Source organism: Pyxicephalus adspersus, chromosome 1 (genome assembly GCF_032062135.1).
Source record: "Pyxicephalus adspersus chromosome 1, UCB_Pads_2.0, whole genome shotgun sequence".
In the NCBI taxonomy this organism is placed as follows: Eukaryota; Metazoa; Chordata; class Amphibia; order Anura; family Pyxicephalidae; genus Pyxicephalus; species Pyxicephalus adspersus.
This window is the reverse complement of record NC_092858.1, coordinates 61,358,654-61,383,405: the sequence shown is the minus strand read 5'-3', so window position 1 is coordinate 61,383,405 and position 24,752 is coordinate 61,358,654. Positions and strand designations below refer to the sequence as shown.

The following is a 24,752-nucleotide window of genomic DNA, read 5'->3' as shown; positions in this document are numbered from 1 at the left end:
CAGTTGCAGCGGTAATTCTTCAGATTTTGTGTATTTGTTCAAAGATTTAGGGATGTGGCCTTGTGTCAAACTAACAGGCTGGTTAAACTTCAAAGGTGTTGTTCTAAAATAAATTACATTCCATGCTTTAGCTATTGCAATACTGTAATGTGTATAGAAAAAGATCAATATCCTTAACAGAATGGCAGCATGGGTTGCTAAATTTGTTTCATCCTACTATTTATTATTACAATTTTTTGGGAAAGGTGGCACTATTTAGCACTACCCTAGGGGGGGGAAATTGTCCTTTCAATCCTTTCCTCTGCTCACTGAGAAGACAGAAGGAAATCATTGGCCTGAGTTGAAAGATACATAGAAGTGAATAATACCATGTGTTGTTCTAACAGAGAAAGCTGCTTATCTTTGGAACACATAATTAAAATGAATACCTCTGGTTGTGCATTATCCTGATTATTGAGGTTCATATCATCACTGGGCTGTGTTGTCTCAATGCTGGGAGGATTCAGGAACCGACTAAGCTCTTGTTGCTGACTCTCTCGAAGGCTGTGAATGATGCTGCAAGACTGTTGTTGTTTCTGGGGAAATTAGCAAAAAACACATTACAAATTGTAGTGAGCACATATTGGATATACCAGTTATAAATGTGATTTAATTAACTACAATAGGTAGAAACGATTTGCTATGTGCCGGAGAATTTTATTTTTGATACACTCAAACTATGACTAGTTATTGGGGTTGATATGATAGCAGCCCAAGAAAAGTAATCTGAAAGAACTCCAAATTCCTACTCTGATGTCAAGAATCCATAATAATGTTTACATGCAGTACATATTTCAAATTTTAGGCCATGCTAAAGCAAACCTTATCCTCTACAGCTGAATGCTAGGTTTTAATAAACAACTAGGGCCAGGTCTACATAAATGGTTTTAAAAACGCATATAAATGTTCCTACCTGTTTATATGTGGTTTTATGCACTTTTACAAGCCTTTTAAAGCTTAACTTTAAACCGCTAAAAAACTTTTATAAACGCCTATGACGTGTTTTACCACGAATTGCCGCGATTTTACATAAGCGATTATAAAAGTTTTACTTTTAACCCTTTCAGGGAATGAGTGAGGGGTTTTATGTACCCCTGTACTCATTCCCCATGGTGGGGTGGTGGAGACCTGGGAGTCTCATAAAAGGGGGCTTCCAGATTCCAAAGATCGGCTAAAAACATTTTTAAAAGCCCCCACTGTTTTCAATGGAAGCTTTCATAAAAAGCTTAAAAACACTTGTAAAAGCCTCCATTGAGTTCAATAGGAGCGTTTTCAAGCGTTTTCCCACGTTTTTATATGTTTGCCTGTGTTTAATTAACAGTCCGTGTAGACTAAGCCTAAGAAATGTAAAACATTTTTCATGTAGCATTTCTCTGCACATTCACTATACCTTCATCCTTCCCTCAAAGGAAGAATCCACCGTATTTTGTATTTTTAACATACATGCTGATGCCCAGAGCTGTATGTCTATAAATACTAAATAAAGAATATTTTGTTGTATGGGTTTTGTTCTTAAAACATGTACTCTTCATTAAGGAATCAGATTTATAAGGATTACTTATTTTTTTTAAATTTATGCTGTTATTCTCATTTTTAAAATTTAAAGCATTTTATTATGTGAAGTAATTGAATTTTGCTTTCGGTTTTAGTTTTGGGAAGAATTTATTTACGCTGTACTAAGACAGTACTCTACAAAGCAAATACTAATGTTTCAGAAAAGCAACACGTTTCAGTAATTATTCTGCTAAATTAATGATGAACTCTCCCAAAAATAAATGTAATTATAATTACATGCACACTTTAGCAAATTTTAGGTAACCAATTCACTTACTGCTCGTATGCGTTTGAGACATTTCTTGAGCCACATACGTATGGTTTGTTTAGCCACTTCTTCTTCTATGGTATACTCCAATTGTTCCCTTGCTAGCAATTCCTCCAGCTGAAGACTCTTCCTGATGTCCACAGATCTATATGACAGCATGCTGTAGGAGGAATAGAAATATTTTCTGTGAAAGCTGTGATTCCAGCTGAACTTGTAAGTTGAACTAAGGTTATGATCTTTTCTGGTTTTTCCTATGTTTGTAATGTCTTGCAATAAAATGGGCAGACATAAGATTATCTGAAACCACTTCATGTACAACGATGGGCCCAAGTGGAAAAGGAACAGATGATTTTTGCATGTAAAACCATAAACTTGATACTAGCTAGAGTTCATATTTCACAGCAAATTTTGCAGTGGATAATGTTAATTTACCTGAGCACATCATGAAAAGTCACATCACCACCGCTATGTAACCGTTCCATTTCATAGCACATGTGCTTAAACAGAAGCTTGTCCTTATCCAAGTCTACTTCCAGTCGACCACGCAGCAGTCTCAAAAGGAACTTGACACGGAATGCTGGAATAACACCCTGCCAAAACATTTAGCAAGAAATAATGGAATACAGTAATTTACAATTTATGTACCGTATTTTTCGGACCATAAGACGCACTTTTTTTCCTCCTAAAGTGGGGGGAAAATCAGGGTGCGTCTTATGGTCCGAATGCAGAGGTACAGGGGCATATTTTTTTACTTACCTGTGTCCCCGCCGGTCCTCTGTCTGTTTTCCTCCTGTGTTCCAGCGTGCGGCACTTGTGGCCGCCCACGAAGGCGGCGCCGATTGATTTGATGAATGCTGATCGGCGCCGCCTTCGTGGGCGGGCACAAGTGCCGCACGCTGGAACACAGGGGAACACAGAGGAGGAACACAGACACTGGCTGCTATCTGCCTCTGTCTGTTTTCCTCCTGTGTTCCCCTGTGTTCCAGCGTGGGGCACTTGTGCCCGCCCACGAAGGCGGCGCCGATTGATTTGATGAATGCTGATCGGCGCCGCCTTCGTGGGCGGGCACAAGTGCCCCACGCTGGAACACAGGGGAACACAGGAGGAAAACAGACAGAGGCTGACAGCAGCCAGTGTCTGTGTTCCTCCTCTGTTCCTCCTCCAAAAGCTTTCTACTCTGTCCCAAGAGCAAAGTGAGTACATTTTGAGAATTTTTACTTTCTACCTTTATCTATTTCACATCTGCCACATAGCCAGGGATGTTTCCAGTTCCCAGAATGATTTTTTTCCCTCGGTTACACTTTGGGAGTGCCCACTCCATTCTGTTCCCCCATACAATATTCTTGCTTTGCTAGTCACTGAACATGCTTTGTGATGTGTAGGAGGTTGGGATAAAGCAGAATTAGGGCACACAGGAGGAAAACAGACAGAGGCTGACAGCAGCCAGTGTCTGTGTTCCTCCTCTGTGTTCCCCTGTGTCCCAGCGTGCGGCACTTGTGCCCGCCCATGAAGGCAGCGCCGATTGATTTGATGAATGCCGATCGGCGCCGCCTTCATGGGCGGGCACAAGTGCTGCACGCTGGATCTCAGGGGAAATCAAATGAATTTTTTTTTTCTTGTTTTCCCGTGCGGAAAACCTGGTGCGTCCTATAGTCCGGAGCGTCTAATGGTCCGAAAAATACGGTAATTATTTTCCTCAGTATATGAGAGAGGCCCTAAAACAAGCACACTTTAGTTGCATCTGGCATTAGTGATTATAGCACTACAATGCTTACAGATGTTACAATTCTTCTTTTATATATACTAGTAATTGTACAGTATACAAGTGGCTTATGTCATTTTGTTACAAAAAATAATAACTGACTTATGCCTACACTTTCATTACTTTCATTTTTGTACCAAACAGACAACAGGAAGTAAGAGGCAATCTCACAGAGAATTGCCACCATAATAAGTGTTTCTTTCGGAGGATTTTTGCTGTATTATAGTTTCTGTAACCAAAACCAGTTTCTGGTCAGCAGCTGGAGTGGAAAATAGGTTGGAAGTTCCAGATAGGAGAAGAAGGACCTTTGCTGATTTTAGGGAGAGTGAACAGAGAGTTTTTTTTCCCTTATACATGCAAAAAAAAAAAACATTTGAAACAGTGCCATGAAACCTAAGGATTGCCCTGCTGATAACATTTTTATTGATATAAATGATAATATTTCTAAAATAATTGGTACTTTCATAAAAATGTATGTCTTTTCTTTGTCATCTGAGATTAGCAATTAATTGAATGATATCTAAACCAGTATAACCACTGAATAAAGTTCTTTGACTTTAACTAGATTTCATCTGTCATTTTTGCAGTGCATCTAAAAAAACTAAATCCGGAATGATTCCTGCTGGTAGCAGACATATTCATTTCATTCAACAAATAGGTGCTTGGTGTCTAAAAAAGCAATAAAACTTAGTTGCAGCCCATAGCACCTGGATTTTTAATTTGTCTTTCATGATAAAACCTGTGGATATGTAGGAGTGGATATTGTAGACAACAGGCCACTTATTATTCAGCTATTTCTCCAGTATTTTTTTCCATATATCATCCCTACAATTAGACAAGGGTGCATTTTTATAGGCAACATAAAAATCTGTTTGGTTGAAAACTTACCTCTCGCTTATCATCTACCATATTCCATATTATTTGATAATGCCTGAGATCATTAGGGCTTAGCAGTTGGTCTTCTTCAGTTGAGTAGAACAATGAAAAATTTTCCACAATTATGGCTAAAACAAATATTAAACGTGTAAATATCAGATAAATCAACAAAAGTGCTTTAGGTAGAATGATGTTATGATAGTTTAGGAAGTATCCGTGGAATTAAATATTTGTCGAAATCACATCAGTGTAAATAGCAATAACTAATTCACTTTCTGGACTGTATTGTGGGATAAATTATACAAATAATTTGAAAGCTTTTTTTCTAACAAAAGTGTGTTTTTATCAACATTTTTAAACATCTCTAGAATCCCAGCTGGAATTTTATTGCTACATGGATCTTTCTTAGCATTACGCTGTGATGTACATGCCTTGTGTTTCTTCACTTATTACCAACACATTTACTCTGTTCACATCTTTACATTGCTTACAGTTGTTTACCTTTTGGCTTCCCTTTAGATTCACCTTAGATCTATTTTATTGGATTGGATCTCAGAGCAGAAGTGAAGTTCAGCCCATGTGTACTGAGCCTAAGTGAGGGGAAATCTTTTTAATATAGTCTCAGATAGGAGTAAGCGTTTTAATACATGATTACTTTATCTGAAATTAAATAGAAATGTTTTGAGTGGACTTGAACTTTAAGAGGCTCAGCTTATACCGCTAAGCAATACAAAAATGGCCTGTAGACCCTTAGGGGATAAAATCACATCATCTCTTAGCTGATTTAGCCCAGGCACTGATGCAGCACTATTCTATAACTAATTTGCTGTTCAACGACTCCAAGGACCAGTTTTAGTTTTAAGGCTGGCTTGCTGTTTTGTGTGAAGGTATACTGCTCCACACTGCCTAACATCTAGTGAGAATATCAGAAATCAGATGATGGCAGCCACTGGTGCTAATTAGAAGCTATAGCTAAAACAAGTCTTATGTTTTATATAATATAATATATTATGTGTTGTATTAAGTGTTATGCAAAAACTATGCAAATAGTGTCCTGGCTGGGATTCAAGCCTGGGAAATTAGTACTACAGGGTCTAGAATTGCTAACCACTGAGCACTTGTGCCACCCAACATTTGCAATCATGATCAGTCAGCTTTACAAATGTAGTAAATGCTGTCAGGAAATGTTGAATGTGCAAACAGATAAATGTGCATGCATGTGTGCAGTTGTTTGTGCATAACCCCTGGAGTTAATTATGGACTTCATAATATACATTCATGCATTTAGGACTAATATTCTACAAATGAAAAATGTGTTTTTGTAATCTAAATCAAAACATTCAGCATTAGGTAAGGGAATGTTTTCATATAGTGTGAAAGGTGTAAGAGGTGTAAAACATAAAAAGTAATTCTTGCTGGAATTCTCAACTAGCTGTCTAATAATTCTGCAGCATTCAGTTTTTGTCTTTTGGGTTTAATAAATTCCAGGGAGCTTAAAGGTGGGATTTAAACAAATACATTGGGCCTAGTTTGTCAAAGCTCTCCAAAACTGGGAAGAATTTTATGGGTGAACCTGAAGGATCCAGCAAACCTGTAATATATTTATTAAAATAATTTGCTATTAGTAGTAGCAAAGGTTTTCAATCTTGGACCAGATCCATGCCAGGTTTGTTGAATCACCCAGGTTTTCTCATGATAGTCTATCTACTCCAATCTTGGAGAACGTTAATAAATCAGGCACACTCTTACTGACCGCTCCCCAAAATGTGTGCTCAAGGTAATTTGTACAGGAACATTTTAGGATATATTATGAAAATAGTCTTTAATACTGTTCCGTGTTTCACTTACCAACCAGTAGGTTTAACATAATGTAGGCAATGATGACATAAAATGAACAGAAATACATCAGTGCTCCAGCATAATTTCCACAGTCAGTTTCCCAATATCTTAAGTCATCTGGAGTACAGAATGGTGGCTGCACCTGAAAATAAAAAAAAAACAGTGCAACTAAGTATTGATTTCTGTAAGGAGATGACTATTTCACAGATTGTAGACATACATATATTGGTTATTGATATTCTATTATAGACAAACCTAATGCCAAAAGAAAAGCACAAAACAATGTTTCAGTTTCTGTACTCAATTCATCCAAATTTGCCCAGACAAAGTCCTGTTTGTAATAGACACGGTCACAAGGAACAGTAGTAACCACAATTCATATGAAACTTTTTTAAATTTTATTGCTCATGTTATTTGAATTTTGAATATTCCTAAACAGCCATAATCCTCAAGTGATTTCAAAATTCTAAGATTAATTTTCCTTCTACGAGATCCATGTTAAAGGTTCAGCTTTTGATGTAACATGATTTTAGCTATTACTTATGATGTAACATGATACTAGGCTATTAGTTGTGTAAAGCTATGCCAGCAAATTATGTTTTTCACAGTTTAACAAGTATCAAGCTGCATGGCCCATTAAAGCGTGTTTATATCTCCACAGTCTGCCCATGATTAAAACACAAAGAAACAACACCCAATCTAGATTGAGAGTTAATGAGCTACACAAGGACATTACATGATTGTTTAATCTAACCACAAATGTATTTTTCAATGCACTTTTAATGGACTTTTGTGGCGACTGAGAAAGAATGCAATCATATTTTTCCCTGGTATTAAAATGTTGCCATTCTCTTATTGTGTCCCTCTTCACTTACCATACAGTCATGCATTATTTTATTCCAGTCTTCGCCAGTTACTATCCTGAAAAGCACGGTAATAGCTTTACCTGCTGTGGAGAAGTTGGCATGTCTAGGATGCACAGAACAAATGAATAAAAAAATAATAGCACAGCATACATTACTTTTATCTGACAGACACAACAGATACTGACTATTACTGTGAAGTGGTTTCTATAAACACTTTGTGAACAAAACCCACATTATAATTTTAATAATACCAGAGAAAGTTAGACTGGCAAAACACTAATTATGACTTTACTTTGATTATTTCTTTAGTTTGTTAGTTAAATCTCTTTTCAGACACTTTAAGGTCTCAAAGGCTTAACAGCCTAGATTTTGCATATTTTTCAATGGAAAAAGAGGCATTCTTTTTGTAGGACTGTATATATATAAAGAGATAGCTAAAGATTCATATTCTGGGATGACTTGTTATGCTACAACACCTTAAAAACAAATAAAGAAACCCACTGAAAACCTCTCAGGTCTTTGTGGAACCCCAGCTTTAATTACTATATCCACAACTCAAAGTACATTAATGAAGTGGCCAGTGGGAAGAATATCTTTGCTGGCAATTGGCAAGGCAGACATCCTTACAGACAGCCAAAAAGATCATTGGAATCTGTTAAACTGGTCTGAGAGTCACAAAGTACTCATTGCTCAATGAATCCCTAGCAACCTCTGGAGGAACTCTGGCTGAGAAGTACTGTACTAAAATATGCAAAATTAAATCATCAGGGCCCTAATTTAATTATGTCATTAACATGAAAGAGCTGTAATTATTGCATTACATCCCCATACAATAAATTAATTATCACATATTTGTGACCCTAACCAGATACCTAATTTTAAAAATGTGATCTTTTATACCTTCAATCTATGCAAAGAAGCAAGAATGAGGGTCAGAAAGTGATTAAAGTTCTGTGATTCACAATAACTTTTCCACATAATATAAATACACGTACCTATTGATATTTTCACCATATTTTACTGTTCCAAAAAGAACAACTCCGGCAAAGGCATAACAAAGAAGCAACAAAAACATTCCCACAATAATGAAGAAACTCTTGTACATGCTGACAACAACGGTGAGCAATAACATTTTCAGTGTTACCTAGAAAACAGGAGATTAATTTGTTTTAGCATTGACAACAATTATTGTGAAATCCAGGTTTTATATAATTAAAATGGACAACATAAATACCTGACATATACACCAGATCCACAATACGGCTATCAAGTCATAAAACGGAAAAAAAAATGGTCTCTTCATTAAAGCAGACATTTCATGGAAATCGAGAGTCTGCTCCACTAAAAGCCCCCACTCCTTAATACATTCAAAGGTATTTTAAAAATTAAGCTGTTCCTAAATTTAAAAAATTAAAAATGCTTCCGTGAAGTGCAGATGACAGCACAACATCTCGCCATTGGTTCCTGAGTAACCAAGGAACAAAATCCTGCAAGAATGCACCCATGCAATGGGCTGGATTTTTCCCAATAAGCAGCAGTGAGGCACAGTGATATTATCAACACAGTGCTGGATTATACAGTTTACTTACAGTGCTTTGCTAAATTAAAAGGTCACTAAAAGGTCATGTTGTCAAATCTTCTAGGGAAGTCTATAGGTTGGATGATAAAGTTGTAAAGGAATTTTCATTTTGATTCCATGTGTGATTCTAGTACAAATATATAGTATGACCTGGTCACTATGAAATGATTTTAAAAGCATTGAAAAAAATTAAACACGTGATAAATCATGAAAATCCTGGAAGAAATTTCTAACTAGGTTCAGTGACAAAGACTAAAAATAGCTTTACCCCTTTAAATAAATGTACTCTATCAATCACCATATTGAAATTGCAAAAAGTATATGGCTGACTCTAAAACAAGAGGAGTACAGTTCAGATATCTACACAGAAAAAAACAGGAGAAAGCATGATGGGAGTATAAATCTTTTTTTGTTCAATATATTAACAATATTTGCTTGAAGCAATAAGGAAACGTTGCTGTTATTTGTTTTATAACTGCAATTAATGCTTTTCAAATCCCCTATCAATCAAGTCGCAAGGATAAGGAACATGAAGCAAAGGTTGCCGAAGTCATGCTTTTATTAATTTATATGCAAATAAAATAAATTACTCAAGAAATAAAATGCATTTTATGTCTAATATTAAACAACCCAAAACACAATTAAAATGAAAATAGTATGTGTGCAAATAGACAAGCTAAGTGGTATGATGACAAGTGACCATGAAAAAACCATTTTATGCTCTATTTAGAGATAAAAGTAAATTGTGGCTAGTTATTTTTCTCCCAGCATGTCTTTTTAACAGAAACATGATTTGGAGGAATACAATTTTGCACGGGCTTATTGAAAAGGTTTTTCCTAAACTACAGCAGGAAAATCTAGTTACATTGAAAGATAAAATAAGCCTTTGAAGTGATGTGTTTTCAAAGGAATAAAGTGACTATAATTTACAAACACAAATTACTGCATGGAATGGTCTAGTTCCCATGTCACATAGTTCACATAACCCTTCTGTGATATACACATACATATACATACACATACATTTTACACAGAAAGATAAAAAAATGGACAGGCAGACAGACATAAAATATATACAAAATGTGTTTTAGTTAGGGCCCATCACCTGTCTCTTCTTCAATAAACGATTTTTGGGATTTTTTTCTTTACAGCACCTTTTTTTTACACAGATGTAACAGAAATTACTTGAAAGTGGAAAGCCTAAACAGAAATTATCAAAAACGAAAAAGCTCACACGTTAAATAGCCAACTGCACAATACCATTGTAGTTCCATCATTTTTTGAAAACTACCGTATTTTTCGGACCATTAGACGCTCCGGACTATAAGACGCACCAGGTTTTCCCACAAGGGAAAACAAGAAAAAAAAAAATTGATTTGATTTCCCCTGAGATCCAGCGTGCGGCACTTGATGCCCCTGTACCTCTGCATTCGGACCATAAGACGCACCCTGATTTTCCCCCCACTTTAGGAGGAAAAAAAGTGCGTCTTATGGTCCGAAAAATACAGTAATCTACAGCTGAATCTCAGTGTTAGTTGGAACGGCTAGGTTTCATATTTGCTTGCATTGAAATATTTGACATTCACTAAATAGCCATTGTTCAATTTATATACTCTGAAAGGATATCTGAAGGGACCCATTAAATCTGGGTCACAACCTGGTCAGTGAGATTACAAGAGGCTTGCTGCAAAATATATTGCATGATGTGTTTCCTGCGGTTATCACAGGGACAAAGATAATCCTGTTTTTTTCAGTGTAGACAGCCTTTCATTAATTAACCTACTATATCTTCCGTAGTTTCATTACTTACATGCTTTCCACATATTGAGAAAAACCTGAAGACTATTATACAGGCACCCATCATATATGTGTATTCGTTCTGTAAAATTAAAAAATAAAGATTACACAGACAAATCAAGATTTTATAAAATACTCATTTAATAAGAAACATTCATTTAATTTATTATTTTTGTTTTGTAAACATTTTTTTTTAAAACAGTGATTATAACTGTTTTACAAAGTGTTGTCTATCTATCTATCTATCTATCTATCTATCTATCTATCTATCTATCTATCTATCTACTGTATATATCTTTGGTGTTTTTGTGAACAAGCCTAATGTGATGCAAGAAGGTGATGCTGATCTTGTAATTGTAATGTGATGAAAATGAACAGGCAAAAAGGAGAAAATATTATAAAAGCAGGAAATAATGTAGAGCCTCATATACTCTGTATGACTAGTGCATTGAAAAGCCCTGCAACTTTTCTATCTAATTACAGAAATGACAAGTCAGATAATAATGCATTTTCACTAGTAGCTGGCTGCTATCAGGACTTGATTGGTATGGACAATCATTATCATCATTATCATAATCATTATATTGTCATAATGATTGTCAACAATATTGTACAGTAGTAGCATTAAAGCTATACCCAAAAAATTTACATGAGCTATCAAAACAGCACTATATACTTTATAGTTCAACTAAATATGCAAGTAGTATTTGGTTGAACTGTGCACAAATATAGTGCTGATTTGCTATTTGATATTTAATATTTTGCAATACCTATTGTGTGATGTCATTTATGTCTGAAGAAATGGTAAAACAAATTTCACAAAATACATCAAGATTTGAACCTTTTGATATGACAATGTGATATATAGGGGTTGATTTATTAAAAGAATATAGGCTATTCACATAGCACAGTGAATTTTCACCTTGCAAGGGGTATTTCATTTAGCTTAGTAAAACGTGACAGAGCTCTGCTGACATTAACCTCCCTAGCGGTAACTCCAAGTGTGACTCGGGGTAGAAAAAAAGATGCTGGAGTCACACTCGGGGTAGGTAAACCTATAGAAAACAATAGTAAAGCTCTTGTCTAATCCGCCGGCGTCCTCCATCGTCCTTTGCGTCTTCTTCCTTCCTCCTCCGGATGGCGTTCTCTGCACCCCCATAAGCCACCGGAGAGTTCCTAATGACGTCAGTGTGTGCAGACGTACCGTTCAGGGTGGGGAGGGAAATTCAAATCTTTTTGTATTGCATTCAATACAAAAAAACTGTATTGAATGCAATACAGTGGATTTATATGTGTAAAAGCAGTACATTGTTTTTCATTAACATCTATTTTATAGTATACTATAATAGTATGAGTATAATATTTATTTATTTTTTAAATTAAAAATAAAAAAAATATATATTTTTTTTCTAATTTATTTAATTTATAATTTTGACATGATTTTGTTGCACCTCAAGATAGATTTTAGATATTTATAGATATATGTGGATAGATATATGTATATAGGGGTACCCATCTACAAATTAGCAGGTAGCTATTCCTGAATGCATTCGTACATTTTATTATATGTGTCTATGTTATTGTTATATTGAGTTGGTATTTTGTAATTATTGTATTTTACCAACTATTGTAAGATAATTACAGGGGCTACCTACTAACAGCCTTATTTTCATTTATTGTATGTTTTATTGATTGAAGTTTCTTCTATCTCGATATCAACCAATATCGCTGTGCATTTTATGTTTCACTGTGTTTCTTAATTAAACTGTTTGAATGACTAGCTATCATTTGTGCATGAACCTTCATTTATTGAATATATATGTGCATTGATGGGGTGATATAATCTCCATATTTATGCAGAGAATATTCATAATCAACAATTTTATGTTTCAAACTTTATTATACTCATACTATTATATTATACAGTAAATTATATTTTTGTGAAAAACAATGTACCGCTTTTAGACATATAAAACCAGACAGAAATGAACGCTTAGGAGGTTAAACATGTAATCACGTGAAAGAAGAAATTCTTAATATAATTTCACCTTAGTAAATGAACAACCTAATTAATTTTTAGTAAATCTGCCCTATAGTTTTAAGGGCAACATGGGGACATCACATAAAGTGAACAAATACTAGTCATTCAAAACATTTTGTTGTTATTAACATAATTAATGGTGGTTCCAATAACTGATCTGTAATGATTGGATAATTAGGCTTCCTTACCAGTAAGGCAAAATGAAGTATCACCCAAATAACACCAAGTGATGTCACAAGAAGATCATATCGATTTCTCCTACTCTGCCAAAATCCAGCTGGTGACATAGCTGTTATCTTCATTGTAACCTAAAGAAACAAAAATCAAGAACAAGATAATGCTTAAATTAAAACATACACAAGAGAATAATAATAATGTTGACTGTTGGTAATTAAGGCAATACTTATTTAAAAAAACCTTATTAAAGGTCAGATATAACAGTCTTTGCATTCCTTACTTTGTAATAAGGCAGTACACATGCAGCACAATTAACAACAAAATGATTTAAAATACTTTACCTCTAGAACAAAAATGAAGGTGAAAACTACTGATATAGTTGCTAAAGGAACAGTTGATGGATCATCAACATCCCACTGGAAGAAAAGAACATATTAGTTAATTGTTATGCAAATTCTTTGATAAATTCACAGTAGTCCTTGAATTTGCTATAGGTGTCACAGCTTGGAGGGTCAGGTATTGTCTAGCTGTTTTGCAGGAATTATTACCATCTGGTAAACAATGATAACAGTAATATTGTGTAAATACAGGTCACTAAAATGTTTGGTTGCCAACAGCATATTATTTCCACAAGATTGACTGACTAGGACAGCGGTCACCAACTGGTGGTCTGCAAGAAAATGTTGGTGCTCCGCGGCTCTGTCCCCTGTAGTGACACAATCTACCTGCTCTCCCAACAGAGGCTTAGACCTGCTTGCTAAACATCCTGGGGGGACAGTAGTGCAGGGCAGTGGACACAACTTTTGTTGCATCCACCGCCCTGAGCTACTGTCCCCCTAAGATGTTTAGAAAGCAGCTGTGATGGGAGGTTGGGCAGGTTCTGGCATCATGACGTCATTTAGAGACCCCCAAAGACCACCTAAACTGACAAGCTGCTACAACAAAGATCACAGTAGAATGATCTATGTAAAACTAAGGGCAGGTACAAGTAGGAACAATTTTTTTTCTTTCATGCAGAATTCACATAAACACAGCAACCCCAAAAGCTCTTTACTCTGCAGCTCCTCCCAACCACTCCCAACCATGAACCCAACATTTTTCTTGCTGTTGAGAGTTAAAGTAGCACTCATGTCAAATAAGAGGAATTCTTACCAGTGGGGACACAGACTGCAGTAAAAAGCTAAGAGAGGTTTTCTGGCTTCCTCACTTCATAAAAAATGATAGAAGTTCTGTGTTAAAACACAATTGCTTGTTCACCAATATAAACACATCCCATAGTGATTCATTCAACAAAAATGCTTGTTTTATTGTACTGTAAGAATTGAAATCGGCAAATGCACTCTCCATAAAAATACAATTTAATAGATATGAAGGAATGTACAGGTTTGCTTTACAGCTGATGCTATTAACAATTTGTGCACTAGGTGGTGTGCTGTTCGTTTTCATTTACAAACTATGAAAATATAATTAATTGTTGACGTCAATAGATACAGAACTACGTAGTGCAGCGCCAACCTTTTTGTACACACGGACCACTAAATTTACTAGTTCCAGACCGCGCATGTGCAGGCAGCCATGTGTCACTCAAAGGGGAAGAAACTTCCCCCATAGTGACGTCATGATGCCAGATCCCACTCAGATCTGCGATGGGAGAGACAGACACAACCCAGAGACACAACCTGCCCATTTCCCTGAGCCTGCGATCCATACGGGGGACATGGTTCTGGCCAGTGCACCCTCCCGGAGGGGGGGCGCACCGGCCAGAGCCACGGTCCACCAAAATTTTCTTGAGGACTACCGGTTGCCGACCGCTGATCTAGTGAATGAGTGAAAAAGAATATTGCCCAATAAAACACTGCATGCACAGGAGTTACATCATTCAATCAACTGGATCGCAGTCACCTCAGAAGTCCGCCTGGAGCCTGGGGTGAAGATAGCGGTGCCCATCCCTGCAGTGATGACAGGTCCTGGACCTTGCAGGGTGAGAGCACAAAGTAAGTATGTGCTGTGCATACTTCCAGATTTATGGCAGAAGCTCACCACCCAATTTAGTTCCATTTCAAGCACATTTGAGTACACCTGTCCCTCTCAGCTCATATAGAACAATAAAACATGCACTTTCATTGGACAAAGCACAATGTGCTTTTGTTTATAGATGTACCCAGGGATGGACATAGAGATGAGCAGCCAGGCCCACTGTTCTGCATTGGGGCCCACTGCTGTCTACGTCCACCACTGGATTTACCCAGCAGTGTCTGTTTAGAAGAGTGATAACTAGCTATACAGTTTTAGTTTACACTGTAGTATAAGACTTTCCTTTATTGCTTTTCCTCAGTATTTACTTTAAATGTGTTCTGTTGTTAAAGATCCCAATGTCCGACTACAGTTGTTATTATATTAAAAATAAACAGTGTATTTAATACAACCATTAGTTTCAAAGTATGGTTCTATATATACTCCCATAAATTTTTTATGGCATTGATTTGTACCTTGACAGAAAGAAGAACTGATTGTGCCAAGACCAGGACTGCGATAGTTCTCTTGAAAAATGGATGTTGTGTGATATCATACATTCGTGCTCTGAAGCCATCATTATCTGCAATACAAATACCAATTACATAAAAGCTTTATTAGTGTATATGCATTCAAATTCATCCACAGTTTTGTATAGTGAACAGCAGCAAAGAGTTTAGTATGTCCATAGTTTGCAGTTCAATGTGAATATATGACCATAACCAAGTACTTAACATATAGCGTTTACATGATTAGTTTGGTAAAAACTACTATTAAAAATATTAAAAACACAAACAGAAAAGGTTAACAGACCATGAAGTACTAAAGGGAGGCTTACACAGAGCCTAAATTATTGCCAATGACTTGGGTCATGTAAAAATTAAATTGTATTGTAAGCTCATGCAACATTTAACAAAACAGAAGTATTGTTAAATGCAAAATATGTAGAGTTAACATAATATAGTTTTTCAAACAATTATATGAAATACAGCAATAAAAAAAAAAAACATTTTTTACCACTAACAACAAGCCAAAGAGGTGGGGTAACCAGGTAGTCAACAGCAAACACTAGGATGTAGTTTGGTAAAGTGAAGTAAGTCTGGTGGGATGGCCACAGAATATATTAAGCCTAATTTATTAAAACTCTCCAAGACTGGATAATATACACTTTCATAGGTGAATCTGGGTGATGCACCAAACCTGGAATAAATTTGGTTCAGGATTGAAAACATTTGCTAACAAATAGCAAATGACTTCTAATAAATCGAATCCAGGTTTGCTGGATCACCCAGGTTCACAGATGGAAGTGTATCTTCTCTGGTCTTGGAGAGCTTAAATAAATCAAGCCTATTGTGAAAAAATATCTTCTTCAGGAGATTAAAATTCAGAAAACAACTGTAAGAAAATGCTTTCCTCGCTCTGATCTTTTTAGTTGACATGCAGGATTCAACATATTTAGTGTGATGACACATTAAAAATTAAGGCATTAACTTAACCCTAAAGAAAACATGGAAGACATTAGTGCCGATAACAAACACTCTTAAAACTCTAAAAACTAAAAAAAAAACAAAAACAAAAGTGGTCAGAGGGAAATAGGCTATTGAAGGGTGATAATGAAAAAGATACAAGAGGTAAAGAAAACAGTAAACACAATAGCAGAGCAAAACTGTGTTTCCAATAGGCTGCAAAAACTATCACTGAAGTGAAAGATCCAGGAAAACCTGTTTTTCACCACACCCTGAGAGTGTTAAAAAAAAGACACTTGGAATGGCGATAGCTATTAGACAAAAACAGAACACAGACTCTAAGAAACTGAGGACAACAAGGAACACTAGAATGGGATATATTAATGACAATAAGGATGTGCCTGCAGAGACACAAGCAGGGAAATGTAGATTTATCAGACAGTATGAGGGCCAAGTGACACAGAAAATTGGTTAAACAGCTAGATGGGAAGACAAACCCATGTAAGTAGACATGATGAACCATAGAGATCTACAAAATGCATGAAATCAAGATATGCAGGTGCACCAAAAGAGTACCATAGCAGGAAGTGAAAGAAAATATGCCATTGACTAGAAAAGCTCACTGATGATAACAGATGCTACTTAGGTCATTGCAGACTGGAGACCCAGAGATATAAGCAGAAGGAAAAAACAGGAAGCCAGATGAAAATGCAAAAGCTAAAACACACAATAGCAAATAGCTGAGCTACATCAGAAGGCTGAAACAGAAAAATGTGACCTAAAAAGATCAGGACAAGGAAATTTTAAGTAAAATAAAAAGAGTCAGAACGAAGGATGTGTCCAAGAGACAGAAGATGAAATAAGGATTTAAATCAGATCTTTAAAGCATTATTACTCTTCTTCAATAGCCTAGAGGGGGTTTGTGTTTTCAGGACTGTGCTGGGGTAACAGGTAAGACAGCCTCTCCTAGGCCCTCAACTCTGTGAATCTAAACATTTTATTTTCAGAAGTAAATCAAACTTATAACTGTTTCTGAAATAATTTTAACATCAAAACACAAAATAATAAACCAGAACAGTATCTGTAAATCTCTTAAGATGTTCATAGCTAATCAAATAAATTATTTTTGTACACTTTCCCTGCTGGTTGCACTAAGATGAGCACAGACCACACACAAGGTAAAAGCAAGGAAAAAGAACATGGAGCTTGTGAAAAGAACAGGAGATGTGAAAATGCTTTGATACCTGGGCGAGGAGGGAGGTGAAGTGGTTGAGCTATCTTCAGTCTGCTCTTCAGATCTTCCCATCTTCTTTGATCAACAGTCAGCAAAGCTGTTCCCTAAGTATTTGAGAGACATGTGACAGGCATTTTAAAGCATATTACATAAAAAAAAGCAAATCCAACAACATACAGGGGATGATAGCAAGAATTTGAGCTTTACATAACATACATTTATTACAAAATATTGTAATATAATTCGGGAATTTATTTTTATCATAATTTATTTATAAACCTTTGGAAATGAAAAATTATATGTAAGTTTGTCAGAATAAAAGTTCAAGGTGTAACCAAGCAAATATTTCAAGTAAGTTTAATACTATGAAAAGGACAAAAAAATATGTTATTATACAGGAGCATCTTGTATACATGTTCACTAAATGTGCATTGTAAAGTTCTTATTTAGGAATATGTATTTGTGGGTTATCTTTCAAACTTTAGGAGCACAAGACCCAAACTGCTAGTTTGTGTAGTGCATGTATTACTGTCAATGCTAAGCCTTACTACAATTCCCAAGATCACTTGTGTTGGCATTCCCTGATGTGCATAAGCATGTCAGAGTAGCCACCCTCAAAAAGGAAGTAGAGCAGAGAGATTACCGAATGAGTCTTTTTCAATATATGATCCAGAAATGCAATAAAAAAATAACTATACTTGTTTTTTAATTTGGGTTTAGTGACACGTTAGGTCAGCAAACTTTTTTGGCCACTAGGCCATTTCAGGGGTAGGCAGGATAGATTATAGCAACACAAGATAAACTATGAAATCAAACTTATAACTGCTGCAAAGAGAACCTGTGAAATCCATTTCTGTGGTTTCAGTGTGATTCTTTTTTATTAATACATATTTATATTAACCTGACCTGTCTCCCCTCAGTCCTGGATAAGGTCTCATGCTGCCTGTCAGCCATCTCATCATGGATGACTGACCAATTCTTGAAACTCAACCTGGATAAAACAGAACTCATCATCTTCCCCCCTCCAAATCTCCCCCCTGACATATATCTGTTAACAACACTGTTATTCAGCCCTCCCCTCAGGCACGTTGTCTTGGTGTCACCTGTGACTCTGCCCTCTCATTTATCCCCCATATTCAGAACATTTCCAGGTCCTGTCACTTTCATCTACGCAACATCTCCAAAATCCGCCCCTACCTGTCCCCTGAGACGACCAAACTCCTTGTACATGCTCTTATCATCTCCCGTCTGGACTACTGTAACCTCCTCCTCTCTGGTATTCCACTAACCCGACTCTCTCCTCTACAGCTTTGTGAATATCAAATTCACTGTTTTATAAATAAAATGTTATGAAGTGAAGCAAACAAATCTTACCTTGTTTTCATTGAAATTGGCAATCACCACACCAACAAAGAGAGTAAGGCCAATCATGCAACCAAGGAACACAAAAACATGTATGTATATTCCATGTATCTGTAAAAAATGATAGTTGGACAAATGGTAATTAGGAGAAAACCTACAGCTTATATTTAAAGGCTTTAGTCACAGTAACAAGTCAAATGCAGTATGCTTTTGAGGTATTTACCGTGATTTTGACTTGCTCCTATGCTTCTTTTGATTCAATTCTGACTAGTTTATTAGTACATAATAACAAGTATACAAGCCTTAAACTTACGGGTCCTACACGATGAATGATAACATCCCGAACTTCAACCCAGCCTTTTAAAGACAGCACTTCAAACAAAGCCAGCATAGCATTTCCCACATTGTCAAAATTAAAATTACGGGGATTAGCCCTAGAGAATAGAATAACACCATATTCATTATCAGTGCCTACCTCAACAATGGAAAAATAAAAGAGATTTGTCCAAGAGTGGACAACTTTTAAGTACATCTGTCATTGGAAAATCATACACTGTATGGTGCAGCTGCTGACCTCTTCTTTTGAGGATGATAGTTTGCTGGACACCATGGGCCTGATTTAATAAAGCTCCCCAGGGCTGGAGAAGATACACTTTCATCAATGCACCTGGGTGATCCAGCAAACCTGGAATCCTTCTGTTCCAGAATTGAAAACATTTGCTAAGAAATAGATAGAAATATATTCCTAGGTTTGTTGGATCATCCAGGTTCACTGATGAAAGTGTATCTTCTCCAGTCTTTGAGAGCTTTATTAAATCAGACTCCATGTAGGTGTGCTATGTTTCTTGAAATGTTTACAGCATGCTTGACTATGCTATGACTCAAAATTATTGATGCAGGACACATCTGGGAAATAGGCATTTTTCAATAGGAGGGCAGCAATAACAGGTCCTATAACTCTCTCATTACAGATGTGCTTTAAGAGAATAGTTGTTATTCTCAGTGTGATTATAAAAGATAGAGTTGTAAGATATGTAAAGTGGAACAAAAGACAATCACGTCGTATCTTAGTGACTGTGGTCACCAACACAGATATAGATAGATATAGGACAGGGGGGTGTACAAGCAGGATCCAATCTTCATACTGCCCCCCAAAAAACATGCATTCTTATCTCACCTAATCATACATAATGAAGATTAAATCAATGCAAAAAGCACACATAAAGCACAAATATATAATGATAATATAACATAAAATTAGTGGAGTAGGGTTAAAATTGCTACCATTTCTTTTGCTGTCCATAAACCTGATGGGGGTAGCGTCTGTCTCTGAATCTAGGTAACTAGGAATCCTTTCCAGTAGTATATGGACAGCAGGAAAATTGAGTTTAAAACTAGAAACTTAAATATTTCATCTGGATTCTCACTTTAGGCTGATAGCTAACTGAAGTGTGTAATAAACAGACTGGTTTGGATGTCATGGGGCACTACAATACAAAATAGGGCATATTATTGGGTTAATTGCAAGCTATATAAGAACCAGCAATGGCCCAATCAATGATTGTAAGATTTCATACTAAATGTAAGAACTGCCCTTAACAAATGCAATAGCACTAACATTGTCAGAACCAATTGTACTCTCAAAGCAATTCAAGAAGACTTATGGCAAGGTAATCCCCATCATGCTAGAAAATGTAATTATTCAGCCCTGCAGATGGCCCATACACAGTGATATGTGAACCTGATACATTTTATATTTTTTTTACAAATATATGAGGTGCGCACAGTCAACTCCATCTCTTACATGGTTCAAAATAGAAGAAAATAAAGCCTTGGTCTTATTAAACTAATGAAAAGCCATTTGCAATGGCTAACAGGATCTTTGTCCTCCAGGAAAAATGGGTTTTTATTTATAATGAGAATATTTATGTCATTTGACATTTATTACTTACAACGTAACAAATGGAGAAAAAAGGTAACTAACAGGAAAATGTGATAGCAGATAAACCCTTACTATGCCAGACATTGTTCTTTAGCTACTTTTATTTTGATATTAGCATTGTTTAAAGTGTATTAAAAATAGTTACATATTATACATATTCCTGCTGACCTTGCGGAACTTCAACTAAAAATTTCCATCTCCATGTAAGTCCGCCCTGGAGCCAGCGGTGAAGATGGTGCCTTATGTGAATTCAGGGATAACTTGTCCTGGACCTGTCATCACTGCAATGTGATCGCACACAGATTAAGTATGAGTCATAATTGGCAAGTTTGCTAATCAAACTTCTGATTATGGCAGAAGCTCACCATCCATCATCAAGTTTAGTTCTGCTTTAAGGCTTAATGTAAGATTTTCACATGTTAATGTTTTCCAGTATAAAGAGTAAAAGCCAGATGAGAGCCTGGTTAACTGTAAACTACATACTTCATAAAGCTGGACAATAAATAGGTAAAAGCTATGGAAATAACCTGGAGATGATAAGTAAATGTAACAAAATGGTTAAAAAAACCATCAATTGCTATTGAGTTTTCTATTCAATATATTTCTATATTGGATAACATTAAAATTCCTTTTTAAAACCAAACATATTTAAAAACATTATCACATGAAACATACTCCTTATTGGGGTTCACCCTTAGGGGGATAGACCCAATTCTTTTTCTACATGTTTCATGACATATTGTATGACATAATCTGCTTCTTCAGGAAAAAGGAGATCTGATAAGTATGGACATGCGACACCCCTCTCATAGGCTGATATTGAGCAGAGAGGCCGATGACGGCAGGGGATATTGTCCCAAAGATGATAACCAATTAATAACTGTTATAACCTAGTGCCAATGTATAGGACTTAAAGTAATTATAATAATTTCAAAGTGATTTTTTTTATATCTGGGAACATTTAGGACTTCCTCTTCCTCTAGTGCATGTATATACACATTTCTCTTGCTTTCTCCTTTTCCAAGAATTTCCCCGTGTATGCCTGTTATCACGTACTGCTGCTTTACCCTCACAACATCCTGTTCCCTCACAGTGTGATTGGCAGGGTTTTCTTACCCTGGGAAATAAGCAATGGGTAAAAAAAAAATACAAACTGTGAAATAAGAGGCTTTACTTTCACAGGCATCCAAAGATGATGAACATTCATCACTTCTTGGATTGTTATATGTCTGTGTTTTTGATGCACACAGAGGTTCCTTCTTCTGAACTATACATCACTACTATGTCTGGTAGTGAAATATGCTCCTGCAGGAGGAACCACAGCATACAGCAGAGGACCAGGCATCCAAACACACTAGAAAGTGAGAATATAAAAAACTTGCAGCGTTTTAAAAACAACTTGGCAACTTTTGTAAAGTAATTGCCATGCCCTGAACTTATTATTGTCACCAAAACGTATCCTATAGTATTATGTCCCAAGTTAAAAAAAAATGAATGTGGATGACTATATTTTTGCTTTTAATAATGAAAAACACTTTTTACTTGGGATACATTCCCACTCCCTTAATCTTAGTGGAAATATCCTCCTTGGGGTCCTTGCAATTTCCTTAAAATGTAATGATCTTTTCACTTTCAATGCAAACACACAAGTTTGGCACAGAGGATTTAGATTAAATGATATAGCTATTAAGTCTGGGACCCTTTACTTTCTCATTAAATGATTGTGAAAACATTAAATGGTGACAGCAGATAAATGTAGACAACACAGGAGAACTGAATAATAACTGTATGTAGAACGTCCTGGGTACTATCCATGACAAAACCCCTAATATTTTGACTCACAATTCATGGTTTTAATGTTCAATTCCTAAGCCTTTGGACACCTGATTTTTGTAGGGGTAACCATTCTGAAATCTGATCATTCCTTTTAGCAGGAATTACATTACCAATGCTATTGGTTATGTGAGCAGCACTGCAGGAAACAGAGGACAGCAATTACAAAATAAAATCATTTATTTTAGCTTTTGTAGCGCTTTGACTTTATTAACATATTTTTAATGTAATGATACAGACCTTCCAATAAATATAATTAGTGTTTTTGTTTCATTTATCAGTTCTTAACAAAATTCAAATTAGCAATACTGTGTGGTATGCTTACCCATGTTACTTAGACTATATTGGTTATTACCCCCCTTGTACCCCCTTCCTTCTGTTCCTTTTCTTATGTTCTCTGTGTTATTATGCAAAAACTTAAATTATTATTATACATAAAAAATAAAATCACCACTTAACATGTCAAGCAAACATATAAGAAATGTATAGATGAGAGATTATTGTGTTTATAGAATAGGAAAATAAGACAAGCACATGATTCCTCCAAAGATAGTCAGGCTAATGAGATAGATACATGCTTCTTATCTGCCAGCAACAACATTCAATACTTTTGCCTAGAAAGGAAAAAAGTGAATAATGCCACAAACCTAACACAAATATAATGTTATTAAAATGATAACAGCACAAGGAAATGAAATGCATAGGAATGATAGACTAATACATTAAGAGGACCAAAATACAGAAAAGATTGGAAACCACCAAAAATAATTACATTAAATAAATAGCAATAAATACAAAGCTACTCTAAGGATCACCTTTTATACGTAAAGTAACCCTCTGTATTATCACTTTTTATTATTTTATATTTGAATATATTCTTAGTGCCAGCAGGCATGCATGTGTCTTGGCTCTCATTCTTATTAAAGAAAAAAAAAACAGATAGGGACCTTATAAACAGTTTATTAGTATGTTATGTATGAAGGTCTAACTGCTTTTGCTAGCACAATATTTTTGGGAAGTTGCATACCAGGAACAGTAAAAAAAATTCACCTGCAACTAGTGTGGCACACAACATCATAGCGTAGGGTGTACTAAATAGGCTTCTGTTCCTTAGGAAAAGTGGGGCCTAGAACTGGGAATCCACCCCACCCTGCTCTTGCAAATTCCAATTAAAATCAGCTCCAGAAAAGAAATTCTAAATAACAAGCAGAGAAACCTATGGGTTCCCTGCAGACACATCATTTTTTGATTTTTGGCTTAGAGGCATCCCTCCAGTACTTTGCCTAGTGACACAGGTGACTTTTTTGTTACACTTTTTTAACACACAAAAAAATCCACTGGGTGGTAAGTCCATACCCATAACCTTTTATTCACATTTTTCATTAACATGAAAAGCAACCAATAACAATGTACTATCCCAAAAAAGAACCATATTTGAGGTCAAAGATGATATAACAATAAAATATAATGTGTAAAAGGCATAATGACCAGATTCCAGACGGTGAGAACTGGCATATGTGAAAAAAACAGAAAAGAAAATGAAAATGGCGTTGGGTAGAATTTTGATGGGGAAGAGGGGAATAATTTGTGACATTGTTTTGAATGTCATCTTCCAACAAAGGACACCCATACGGCACAGAGTACTTGCAGATGTTTCATAACTAGAGTTCACACATAAATATAAATATAACCTAAATATAAAAACTCCATTCTATTTTATGAGATGGCCTCCTACCCCATTACATTGCATACACATTTAGAGCTCAACTATTGAATGCGCATTTATACTTTCTTTGAATGAGTTTTTTTCGTTGAAATTAACAAAAAAGTTTAGAACTGGGTAAATATGAAAAAGTAGCAAATGTAATTAGGTTACTCTGCTAGAACAATGCAGAAAGATATGCAAGTTTGAGTCTCAAATCTGGAAGAAGAAATACAGTGTATGAGGGAATAATTCAAGAAGCCTATGATGAGCCTAGGCTTTACACTCTTGAGAAAATCATTATCTTAAGACTGTGCTCTAAAGCTTTGTGTATTATTTTCTCAAGTGTAGACTACATTAAAAAATGTTTCATTGCAAATAATGTATTATACTAAATACAAT

The 24,752-nt window shown here is 35.8% G+C and overlaps 1 protein-coding gene across 1 annotated transcript in view; it reads right to left on the bottom strand.

Moving 5' to 3' along the window:
- NALCN (sodium leak channel, non-selective) overlaps positions 1-24,752 on the bottom strand; it is a 217,002-nt gene that overhangs the window by 10,211 nt on the left and 182,039 nt on the right. Inside the window, exons 23-36 of the mRNA XM_072400953.1 lie at positions 19,187-19,307; positions 18,886-18,984; positions 17,522-17,615; positions 15,288-15,394; positions 13,140-13,214; positions 12,810-12,929; positions 10,594-10,662; positions 8,200-8,348; positions 7,214-7,307; positions 6,348-6,480; positions 4,512-4,627; positions 2,294-2,451; positions 1,871-2,021; positions 429-575 (exon numbers count right to left, since the gene is read on the bottom strand). Coding sequence (XP_072257054.1) covers positions 429-575; positions 1,871-2,021; positions 2,294-2,451; positions 4,512-4,627; positions 6,348-6,480; positions 7,214-7,307; positions 8,200-8,348; positions 10,594-10,662; positions 12,810-12,929; positions 13,140-13,214; positions 15,288-15,394; positions 17,522-17,615; positions 18,886-18,984; positions 19,187-19,307 — 1,633 coding nt within the window. The remainder of the gene's footprint in view (positions 1-428; positions 576-1,870; positions 2,022-2,293; positions 2,452-4,511; positions 4,628-6,347; positions 6,481-7,213; positions 7,308-8,199; positions 8,349-10,593; positions 10,663-12,809; positions 12,930-13,139; positions 13,215-15,287; positions 15,395-17,521; positions 17,616-18,885; positions 18,985-19,186; positions 19,308-24,752) is intronic.